At 45.1% G+C, this 11,730-nt stretch overlaps 2 protein-coding genes across 6 annotated transcripts; both read left to right on the forward strand.

Annotated features, from left to right (window-relative positions):
* The first annotated feature begins 613 nt into the window (after positions 1-613).
* si:dkey-190g11.3 (uncharacterized protein LOC567059 homolog) lies at positions 614-4,202 on the forward strand. Of its 5 annotated transcripts, XM_041936569.1 has the most exons (7): positions 2,234-2,355; positions 2,516-2,555; positions 2,690-2,731; positions 3,365-3,469; positions 3,645-3,785; positions 3,863-3,913; positions 4,014-4,202. In XM_041936569.1, exons 2-7 carry the CDS (start codon positions 2,535-2,537, stop codon positions 4,197-4,199), a joined length of 546 nt encoding a protein of 181 aa, XP_041792503.1. In that variant the 5' UTR covers positions 2,234-2,355; positions 2,516-2,534; the 3' UTR covers positions 4,200-4,202. The 5 variants fall into 5 exon arrangements, with proteins under 5 accessions (XP_041792500.1, XP_041792499.1, XP_041792501.1 ...); XM_041936566.1 differs by lacking the exons at positions 2,516-2,555; positions 2,690-2,731 and adding an exon at positions 614-672 and having other exon boundaries at positions 2,182-2,355; XM_041936565.1 differs by lacking the exons at positions 2,516-2,555; positions 2,690-2,731 and adding an exon at positions 652-768 and having other exon boundaries at positions 2,182-2,355.
* A 1,432-nt stretch (positions 4,203-5,634) lies between these two features.
* plk2b (polo-like kinase 2b (Drosophila)) lies at positions 5,635-11,410 on the forward strand. The gene is made up of 14 exons (XM_041936564.1): positions 5,635-5,939; positions 6,036-6,143; positions 6,251-6,367; positions 6,684-6,813; positions 6,977-7,160; positions 7,380-7,578; positions 7,717-7,864; positions 8,048-8,142; positions 8,447-8,579; positions 8,766-8,846; positions 9,240-9,399; positions 9,799-9,928; positions 10,076-10,186; positions 10,337-11,410. Exons 1-14 carry the CDS (start codon positions 5,751-5,753, stop codon positions 10,526-10,528), a joined length of 1,977 nt encoding a protein of 658 aa, XP_041792498.1. The 5' UTR covers positions 5,635-5,750; the 3' UTR covers positions 10,529-11,410.
* Positions 11,411-11,730: the final 320 nt, after the last annotated feature.

Raw genomic sequence — 11,730 nt, forward strand, 5'->3', positions numbered from 1 at the left:
CCAGCAGCTATCACAAACTCCCAGCTGTTAAGCATTTTTTTTTTCAGGAAGCAAATATAATGGCCTCTCCTTTTGCGTCACTCTCGCTGGGTCTTGCAGCCGCCCCCCGCCCATGCAGCCAGCTCCGCTTCAGAGAACAAGCGGCTGAGCAAATAAGAGAGGCCTGAGTGCTGATGAATGTCATTATTGTGGGCCTTTTAGTGGGAGCAAGTGCGGAAGTGAGGGGGGGGCATCTTTTTGCAATTGTAATCGCGACGGCCCTTTTTTTAGGCGGATTATAAAACCTGCATAATTAATGTCAGAGGTTCAAATGCGAGAGTGCACTGTTGTCATGAGGAAGTGAGCGTCAGCCTCAGCGTCATATCAGCAATTATTCTGAGCATTTTTAAGCAACAATCGCCTCTTACTCATCTCACACCTGAAGCCGACATTTCTTATAATAGTCCACCATGCGCTAAGAACCAGCGCCAGACACAACAGACATTATATAAGCGCGGACTAATCTTGGATACGAGCGCAGTCTTTGGCTGTCAGGTGTTTGCCAGTCAGCAGGCGTCTGATTGGCCGCGTGTGAAGTTAAGGGGCGGGATGTGGTGCTGATTGACCGCCCTGTGGCTGGAGGGTGAGCGCGCGCAGGCTGCTCAGTGCGCAGCAGACTGGGGTGGCGGTCAGGTAGGCAGCACGAACATGTCCGTCTGCACAAAGTTAGGGTTCGTGTTCGACACGTGCACCAAAGCTGGACCCTTCTCGTGCGCATTTAACTCATAAGTAGGTTAATCATTGGCTCGTTCGTTCACTTCTAAATGTTTTGCACCGACTTCATCCAGAATCTGAAATCCTCGAAAAAATCTGTTGTTTGAGTTGAATCCGCTTCGGGATCGTTGGTGGTGGGGGAGCGCCTGTTTTCCAGGCCGAGAGCAAAATGTTTTGGTCGTTTATTTATAAGCAGAGCTGTCGTTTCAGATAGTTTCAGTACACGACCATGGCGTGGTAAACAAAACTTTTCTAGAGGTTTCTGCAGGGTGAAAAGGCCGCTGTGGCACCATCTGCTGTTGGAAGAGGTGCGCTGGTAGTTTTTAAAGGCTGCCATGTGCTCAATGATTAACAAAGCAATACTGGCAGAAATCAAATTACTGCTGCTACAGAAGCATGCTGACCTCCTGATACTGAAGCTATATCTGTTCATAAGTTATTATCCAGAGCGAGCTCGTCCTATTTAAATTTCCCAGCTTTCCAAATGAAATTCAACAGTCTGAGACATCCAGATGACAGATGTTTCTACAAAATGATTTCTGGCATAAATTTAACACAGAGTATGGCCTTTAAAAATGTAGAAGTGCTTTGTATGTATACACCTATAATGAATTTTTCATATAATCATGGCTATGAGGAAGGATCCTCTACAAACTGGATGGTGACTGGTTTCTATACAAAACATCAACAAGTCTATTTTGTGCGTTGAACACTTTAGACCAATAGACTGGCTGATATAACCTACCAATATTGTTTTCTATTTAAGAAATTTACATTGTCTTCATTACATAGTTTGTCAACCTGAGAGCACTGGTTCATTTATCCACTGTAAAAGGTTTCACCTTATAATGAGACTGAACTGATGTTTTGTTTCATAGAGTTCATGTTAGCTGATCTACATCATCTTCTGTTCACATAGACGCTTGTTTGCTGGCAACATTTAACATTATTTCTAATTCACCAAAGAAATACGCTGATTTAAGAGCTTTTATTTGTGCAAGCTGACCTTCAACGAATTGTACAGTTTGTACAGTCTCACCCATGCTTGTCACTGTTTTTCATGAATGTAGCTAGGTAGCTAGCCCGTTGGCTAGCTATGTAAGCCTTATGCATCCCACCTGTTGAGCTGTGATTGGTTGGCCGCCATCAATGAGTGCTACACAGTTATCACAAAAATAAAACAAACATAAATGATCCTTATCAGAAATGTTTATGTATTTCTATCTTTCTGTCATCATTCTATGCTGCATCGATATCGTAGATTTTTTTTAAGTAATCAAGTATCATTATTGGTCGTGACCTCAATAATCCAGCATCGGTCGGGCTGGACAGTCATTCAGACATATTTCACAATGGAATAGTAACATTTTTTACAGGCTGCAGTAATATCTCCCCTCACTCGCTGTATCTTAACCATATTGGTGACAGTTTGCAATGGAGGACTCCATTGAGGTCATTCTGCAAGACCATGGCAGGGTCCTGTCCACCAGCAGACCCCACCCCTTCCTGTCGGCCTGCCTGGGCGCTCTGCTCACAGGCCTGTATGGAGTATGGAGCATGTTTGTTATGCCTGGCTTTCGAAAAATCCCGTGGAGCCTCAAGGTGCTTGAGATTTCCTTTCTCTGTTTGTACCTGCCTGCTTTGCCTTCTTTCCACCCTTTCAAATCTCAAATGCTGCATGTTTGTGTGAAATCGAAGAAGAGAAGCGTAAGGCGTAATATAACTTGCACATTAACGCGAATTTGCTTATTTTGGAGCGTAGTGCTCCGTGCTAACAACAAATGTGGGAAAAGAAGAAAATGGTAAGTCTATAACTGTGATTATATGTTATGGGTAACTGCACCATCTTCTACAGTGCATTCATCTTGAGTGCATTTCGTGCAGAGATCCATGTTTGTAACATAACGGAGCATGCGCTATTTTTCTTCACTGTCAGAACAAGACGAACAAGACGATGGTCAGGAGGAGCTTATCGGAGGTTAGGCAACGATGAAGACATTTGTAGCTGCATGAAGAATCTGACTTTGTTTAGACTTTTGCAAGGAAAAAGAATCAGTTTTAAAGCTAATGCTAGTACTTATTAAATACGATCAAAATGTAATTGCTTTTGCGCTCATGAATGATTTACCTCCTCTTTTTTTTGCATTAATGACATGATGCTTTGTTTATCCTGACAGTCATATCTCACATTAAACATGTTGTGCAGAAAAGTGGAGTCAGGCAGATATTGTGGAAAAGGCTCCACTGACAGTGAGTAGGAGATCAGATTCAAGGTTATAGACACACCGTTCAGATGACTTGACTGTCGTGAGCAGAGGTGGATTTAATATGAAGCATATCCGGAGATGTTTTCACATGAAAAAGAAGAAATTCATACTGCTGTAGTCTTTGGGTGGAGTCTCATGGGAGTTAGACTAACTGCAAATTTATTTAGGGTTGTAATTCTCCCGTTCAATAGAGCTTTATAATGACTTCTAAACCATAGGGGAGCTGTGAAAGAGATTAAAGAGCTCTACCAACTCAATAGCAAGGAAGTCTTTCAATAATAAGAATAACTCCTGCACCACCTGTCACATGTATTGACTTACCGTATGTTTGCATTGTGGCCCAGGTTCCTTATTTGCCCTCCAGTAAAGATCAAACACTGAACATCATGAAGCTGCTTGAGGGCCGAACAGGTCTCTTAGCAGATCTGGGATCAGGAGATGGAAGAGTGGTAAGTGGGCTGCAGGAAGCACAGAGTGCACATCTGATTCTGAAGCTGGGTGTTTTATGATTTGAATTCCTGGTGGAGTTTAAGTCTGAGTGTGTTATGTAGACTTGTGTCGTCAGTTGTTTCTCAGGTGTGGTACTTCACTTGCGTTTGACATCCTCAGTTTTGATTTTCGCAGGTGTTTGCCGCCTCTTCTGTTGGTTTTCAGTGCACAGGCTTTGAGATTAATGGTGTTTTAGTGGCCTATGCCAGGGGTAAGGCCCGCTGGAAAGGAGTGCCCTCCGGCCAGGTGACCTTTGTAAAAAAAGACTTCTGGAAGGTAACAAAAATCGTTTTTTACTACAACTTTATCAAAGTTGCTATATGACCATGTTTGTTTGTTTCTTTCTTTCATAGACTGATTTATCTGTGTACAACAATGTGACAGCTTTCCTTGCTCCAGGAGTGGTGGGTATTTCTTTCATGTCCATCTTTTGATGCTGCACAGCTCATACAACATTCATAACATGTGAGGTGACTGATTTAGCCTCCTCTGATTGGTTCACAGATGGGGGTCCTGGGTGAGAAGCTGTTGAAAGAGCTTCCTAATGATGCGCGAGTCGTTGCCTGTCGTTTTCCTTTCCCCAACTGGCCGCAGCAGTCATCCGTCGGCTCCGGTCTCGACCAGACTTTTGCTTATGACATTGGCAGTGTGCGCTCGCACCTGAGAAAAGTACGCAACGCGGTGGTGTAATAAGTCACAGCCACGAGGTGATTTTGTTTCCCAGCACTGTCATTCTCCCACAGCACTAAACCCTCCAGACGCTTTTCTGATTTCTTAGAGCAGAAATGAACAAAAATGTGATATCTTGAAGGAATACCATACAAAAAAAAGCTATTTTTAGCAGCGATCACAAAAACCTTTGAGGGACGAACTGGTGATATCTGTTATGAGCACTGATCAGGAGTGATCCTTTTGAAAGACATTTTTGAACATTGAAAGGATGCAGTATGTGTCCAGTGTCTTCACTGCCACAAAAACAGACTGAACCTTTGCCATATTGCCTTCGATCATCTAAGTACCGTCTTGCCCTTGTGTATAGACTATCAGTGGCTGTAGCTCTGCATGTAATAGCTCTCCCACTACAAACAATTTTACGTCCACATCAACACTAATAAACCTCTTCAGCGGCATGCTGCAGGAGGCATTTCGAGGTCAGTGTTCTTCTCTCCAGTATGTTATTCAACAGTTTTGTCCCACTTTCCTTTTGTGGGGTTGTAATTGGATGTTGTGTTTGCTTGTGTCCGTTCAAAAAATGAAGGTCTGCGCCTTCAAGGCCATTCTGAGATTTGTTCTGTCTGTCTCCCAGACAGCCCCTGAGGGTAAGACACAGACGTTTGTGCACATGATGATAATTATGTGTGCCACCTGACTGTTGAGGGGGAAATGAAATATGTATCTGGTTAGAGAAATAAGCACTTTAGTCTGAGAAGCATGATTAAATTTTATGTAATCCTCCATCTGTGTGTTTGTTAAAGAGATTTCAATGAAACCTGTGTGCAGCCTTGGTGGAGGGATTTTGCCATCGCTGATGGCATAACTGTCTAACTGTAGCACCTGCAGTGAACGGAAGGGTGATACTGCAAGACTTAGTTTGTACATACTGCCTCTGCAACTATGACAACACAAATCCTCCTGAATCTTGTCACCTCTACATCCTTTTCACTCACACCTCTGCTCACACTCCAGTACACAGTGTAATAGTCACACGTCTGTGTCAAATTGCAGTGCTGTTGTAGCCAAAATCTCCACCTGAGGGTGCTAGTGCTTCAAGCTGAGTTTGGTGCGAAAACACAGGATGAGGCGAGCCTGAGCTGAATACAGATGATGCTTATCCTCTGCATAGTAGACATCTCATCGACCAAATGCATCAGGCTTCCAACACCTTGAATTATATTTTGCATGCAAATGTAAAAGCTCAATATTCCTGCGCGGGTTTCATGAACAAGACAAACTGCAGGACGTTTTTGGCTTCATTATTGTCATGGATGGCGGCTGGTGATGAAATTAATCGCGAATTCTTAGATAACAGAATCCACGCGCTGTTTTATTCCCTTTGATTTCATGTCTGTGCCGTCAGCGACACCCATGTACATGCAAGGTAATCGATATCAAGGCAGACCTCACGCGCTCATTTCACACCGTGACGTCAGAGGGACGGGGTGGGGTGGGTGCCAGAGTATAAAAGCTGAGAGACGGACTCTCCGGGCTGCATTCTGAGTGCGGGACAGCGAGCCGCTCCCAATGGAAGTACGGAGAAACAGCGGACCCCAACAGACCAACAGCGGCAGCAGCATGTGTGAAGCGACCCAGAGGTCCTGCGAACCGCGCCGAAAGCGGACGGACGAGCGCAGTGGGCCCTCAGAGATGGCCCGGATTATCACCGACCCCGTGACGGGGAAGTGCTACTGCCGCGGAAAAGTTTTGGGAAAGGTAGCGCGAGCGTCCAGTCTGCTCTCGCCTTTGTGGATCTACCGCCTAACCCGAAGAGCCAGCGCAGTTAACAGTGTGTGTTTTTCCTCTTTCCAGGGAGGGTTTGCGAAGTGCTACGAGATGACCGACCTGTCCACCAGCAAAGTTTATGCAGCCAAAATCATCCCGCACGCGCGCGTCTCCAAACCTCACCAGCGGGAGAAGGTAAGCGCGCGGCTGCGGCGCCTGTACGCACTGATGTGACTGGACGATTAGCGCAAAAAATGCCTTTAGTTCCAGCTGTGATCATTTTGTGTCTCCCTCCCCGGTAGATTGACAGAGAGATTGAGCTGCACAGAGTTCTCCACCATAAACACATTGTGCACTTTTATCACCATTTTGAAGACAAGGAGAACATCTACATCCTGTTGGAATACTGCAGCAGAAAAGTAAGTGCCATTTGTCCAACTAGTCCGCTCTATGCCTTTGCACTGCTGTGTTTCAAATTTGGAAAGCACCTGCATTGCACCTAAAGTCAATGAGGCAGCAGACAGGCAGTGTTCAGAGTCTGCCCCGCTATAAAAGAACAGTTTTAATTAAATGTAAGATACATTTAAACAACTCCCCACGGTTTCACGAGATTAAAGAATATCATTCAGTTAGATGAGGGTTTCTTCAGAGGAAAACAAGTGTTTCTGTGCAATAGTTGAACTTCAGGAAACAGCCCTATAACCACTCTCTTCTCTACATTTTGTCCTCTTGCAGTCGTTAGCCCATATCCTGAAGGCTCGGAAGGTGCTTACTGAGCCAGAGGTGCGTTACTACCTAAGACAGATTGTCTCTGGACTGAGATATCTGCATGAACAAGAGATCCTCCACAGAGACCTGAAACTTGGTAAGGAATCCTTCCACAGCAGCGGGATGTACAGGGCTGAGATGCTTTTTGCACAGTTCTAAAAATGCAGCTCACTTTTTTAATCAGTCCGTGCAGTGTTTAGCCTTTGATCCTGGGTTGAATATCCAGTGCTCATCATTGCGTTCCCCTGTCCCCCCTACAGGTAACTTCTTTGTGAGTGAGTCGATGGAGCTGAAGGTCGGGGACTTTGGTCTGGCTGCCAAGCTGGAGCCAGCAGGAAACAGGAGGAAGACGATCTGTGGAACTCCCAACTATCTGTCCCCCGAGGTGCTCAACAAGCAGGGCCACGGCTGTGAATCAGACATCTGGGCCCTCGGCTGTGTAATGTGAGTAGGCAAACTGTAAATTCACCATTAGCTGCTTGAAAGGTTTAGTAATTAGTATTGATTATTATTTGCTACAGATAATTCGCTTAAAAAGACACATTAGCATCATATTTCATGGACTAGTGCATTCCTGTTTTGCCTGTAATCACTAGTCTGATGAAGCATTGGGAGATTTGCAGTGATGGAAATATGCTCACTTGATGCTCTGTTCTGCTCCAGGTACACCATGCTGTTGGGCAGGCCGCCATTTGAAACCACCAACCTGAAGGAGACGTACAGGTGTATTAGAGAGGCGCGTTATTCCCTGCCCTCCTCCCTATCGCCACAGGCTAAGCAGTTAATCGCCAGTCTGCTCGCAAAGATCCCAGAGGACAGACCCAACCTGGACCACATTCTGAGGCACGACTTCTTCACACAGGTTAGACCCCATTTTCGCCTCTCTATCTGCCTGTTCCACACTCTGGCAGCCTGTCTCTCACTAAATGTCACTCTGTAGGCGTAGGGCAGTGACCCCCTTCCCACCCGCCACACGCTGACCCACTTTCGTTCTCCGCAGGGCTTCAGTCCAGAACGTCTGCCGGCGAGCTGTTGCCATTCAGCACCAGATTTCCACGTCTCTAGTCCCGCCAAGAGCTTCTTCAAAAAAGCTGCCGCCGCGCTCTTTGGTGGGAGGAGAGACAAGGTCAAATACTACGAGACTCTGAGTGAGTATTTCATCAACTACTAGGCCACTCATGTGCCACTTCAAGCGCTGCTTATCACATCAGCCAGTTATCTTTCGCTTTGTTATTAGGGTTGTTGCAAGAGGTGTTGTCTAAATTTGTGTTGGTGCTGGCTAAAAAGGCCATGCTCTGATTTTTCTGTCTTCTCATTATTGCCTTTGATAGATAAGTTAACCAAGGAGGAAGAGGAGATCTACAAACTGCAGCACGACCTGGAGAGAACTGTCATCAGCCAACAACAGAGCAAAAAGATTTCTGAGGTAAGCGCCCATTTATTCAGCACAAAGCAGGATAACTAGTGTAGGTGATGTTGCAGGTACATTATTCACAGTCATTAAAATGAACAGGCAGATTTGAGTTATCATGTTAAGGAGAATCCAGTGAGTCACTCTGATGCTGCTCTAAACTTCCTCACAAGCGCCGTTTCAGAGCAAACTAAAAGCACTTATGTTCCACCTTTGAAGCCAGCCACTTTGAATCTGTGGGTGACTGCTGAGTCACAGTAGCAAGAGATGATCTAAACTCGCAGATTCTGACCCCTGTCGTCACCGATTCCCACCTCAGAATGGAAGTCTACTTCCGCCATCTGCCGAGAGCCCCGTTGCCCCGGCAACAGAGAGCCAGTCCCAGACGACGCGAGACACCATCCGTCTGATCGTGAGAGGGAGTCTGGGGAGCTGCAGCAGCAGCAGCGAATGTGAGTTGGCTCACCTCGTTTCACACACGCAGCGATCACAGAGAGACATGAATGGATTTTATTTCATATTCTGAATAAGTGCATTGATGGTTGAGAAATTTGACAAGTGCAAAGCAATTTCTTGTACCGTACCGATACGACGTCAAGCCGAATGACCACCTGTTGTTGCTGTTGTTATTTCTAAAGGCCTGGAAGACGGCACAACTGGTAGCGTGGCCGAGACTGTTGCAAGCGTGTTGAGGGGATGTCTGGAGAGCATGCCTAAAGGTGAGATTTCCAAAGTCACGAGCTGTACAGTAAATGTAGTTATTCATTAGATAATTCCACACTGAGAGGTCACATGATGCAGCTAAATGTCATTATCTGTAATTGACCTTGAAATGTCCAAAGAGAGAGATAATCAAAGCACTATGACTCAGGAGTATGTGCAGATTCATGTTCCACGTCTTAGTTCTCAAAGATACACGCCCAAATTTCCTCCCGGCTCATGGTTGATGTTTAAAACCTTAATACGATTTACAGTTAAGTTTCAGAGTTTAGCTTAGCTCTTGAGCGCTTCAGCAAAGTCAGGGATTGGACGCGGTCGCACAGTTAAGGTTGTCGTGCCTTTTAAATCTTCCCTGTAACTGCGGTCTAATCCTCCTCCCTCTCACCCTGCAGCGGACGACATTCCTCAGGGCTCAAACACCTGCAGTCTTCAATGGGTGACTAAATGGGTGGACTACTCCAACAAGTACGGCTTTGGCTACCAATTGTCTGATCACACCGTGGGAGTTCTCTTCAACAACGGCACTCACATGAGCCTCTTGCCAGACAGAAAGTATGCATTATTCTGTGCTTTCACAACACTCCACCCTCCTTCAGTTTGAAAGTTATTAGTCACTGCATATAATGAGGTGGCTTGTTTAAGCATGCTGCAGTACATAGAGCTACTTTGAAGAACCTGTTAGCGGTTTGAGATAAGTACCGCAGTGAAGGGATAGCTCGACTTGTTAAAGTTGAATACATTATTGCTCTTTCTTTACCAGAAAGTGAGGAAAACACATGAATATTTCTTCTAATGTTCTCTCTTACACCTTCACTGTTTTCAAGCTAGAGCAAGATTTCCAGTCAGGAATAGCAACAGATTTTAAATGTCAAGGCAATCCACTTATGTTTGGATCTTGTTGGTTGTTAAGTATTTGTTTATCTGAGCGATTGTTTATCTCCATCCCTTCAGGACCATCCATTACTATGCAGAGCTGGGCCAGCGCTCTGTCTTCCCCACTTGCGAAGTTCCTGAACACTTTGTGGGCCAGGTGACTGTGCTCAAGTACTTTTCCCACTACATGGAGGAGAACCTCATGGATGTAAGGAAACGTCTCTATCCCCCCACCCCTTTATTTCTGTAATCTATATCTCCCATGCTTTTATGTGTCTCTCCACCCCCTGAAGCATTAGAAATGGTATCTTTCATGCTGCAGCCTGTCTAATGCTGATGCGTTACTTTTTCTCAGGGCGGGGACCTGGGTAGTATGACAGATGCACACATGCCCAGACTCTACCTGCTGCAGTGGCTCAAGTCCGACCGCGCCCTGATGATGCTCTTTAATGACGGCACTTTCCAGGTAAATAAACAGAAACACTGCGCGGTATGCTCAGAGGAGGGTTAGGCCATGAATCAAACAAGAAAAAAAGATAAATTCCAATGTTCTTGCCAAAAATTGTTGGAGAATAAACTAATAAAACTTGTTTGTTTTTTTTAATTATTTCCAAAGATCAACTTCTACCACGACCACACCAAGATCATCCTGTGTTGCCAGAGGGATGAGTACATGCTGACGTACATCAATGAGGACCGCGTCTCCAAAACCTTCAAACTCAGCTCCCTGCTGACGTCCGGCTGTCCCACCGACCTGCGTGAACGCATGGTGTACTCCCTCAACATGCTACTGCAGAGATGCAGCTAAACTGACGCTGATGGTCTTTGGACAGAGTTAAACAGACAAGCCTCCCCATTGTGCTGCTGCAGTGCCGCAGTGGAACCGGGATTCGGAAGGATCTGTGCGGGAAGGACGAGTTTGAGGACAGACCTGTGAAAAGTAAATTAACATTCCTACACTGTCGCGCCTTCGTGACTCAGCAGAGGTGCAGATGAAAAAAATAATACGGACAGACTCTGTGGATGGGGGAAATGAAATGTAGCACAATTGACAGTGGATGGTAAAGGGCTGATTTGTATGTTGATTGCTAGCAGAGAGGAAAAGACTGAGCTTGTTGGAGCGAGTATGTTGGTACGAATGTGAACCCCAGATATTTGTAGGGGGGGAAGAGGGATGTTTGGCAAGTAAAGACAAAGGCTGGGCTGGCACCAGCTGGAACGTGTACAGTACAGATGATGCTGTTGTATAGAGATGATGCTCTGAATGTAACCAGAGCGAGACTGTGGAATATTGTAAATGATGTACAGTGTGTGTAACAGACAGCTCAGCGGTGCAGAGAAATGATTTGCTCATGTGTGTGGATGCTCCAGAGTTTGGCTGTTTGTGTGTGTGTGCGTGTGTGTGTGTGAGAGGGATGTAACGTCACACAAACTTTTAAAACTGTGATTTGTTCTCTTGACTGACAGATGGACTCAGCACATTGAGCTGGGAACCAGAGGGCTGATATGAGGGAGGCAGGAGGAGAGAATAATATAAAAAAAAACAAAAAACAAACAGTACCAGGGATCCTTTAAGGGTCTCTTAAGAGCCATTATCACCGTGGTAGAAAATGTCCTAAATAACTTATTGTGTAAGAAAAGTGCAGTATTTATTTATTTAATAATAAAGAGCATTTTCTAAAAAACAAAACAAGAGTACTTCTCGTTGAGTGTTTGTACCCATTTTTATTTTCAGCTCCACAGAACAGTGTTGTGTCTATCTGATGATGTCATTAGGTTTTTACTGCTATCACACGTTTAAGTTTTCTATCCTTTTATGTGCTCGTTTCATGTGTAATATAAGCAGTTCCTGAGTTCATGCACTGTGCAGTGTGGTGAGAGTTGGATTAAACTTAATTGCGCTCATATCTGTGCACTGGTCCAAGTCAAAGCAAGTATTTTATCTTAAGCTTGTGTTTGCAGCAGGAAATGGGCACACAGAGAGATATGGATACACGATAGAGTGCATGT

The sequence above is a fragment of the Chelmon rostratus genome, chromosome 5 (assembly GCF_017976325.1).
Source record: "Chelmon rostratus isolate fCheRos1 chromosome 5, fCheRos1.pri, whole genome shotgun sequence".
NCBI classification, from domain to species: domain Eukaryota; kingdom Metazoa; phylum Chordata; class Actinopteri; order Chaetodontiformes; family Chaetodontidae; genus Chelmon; species Chelmon rostratus.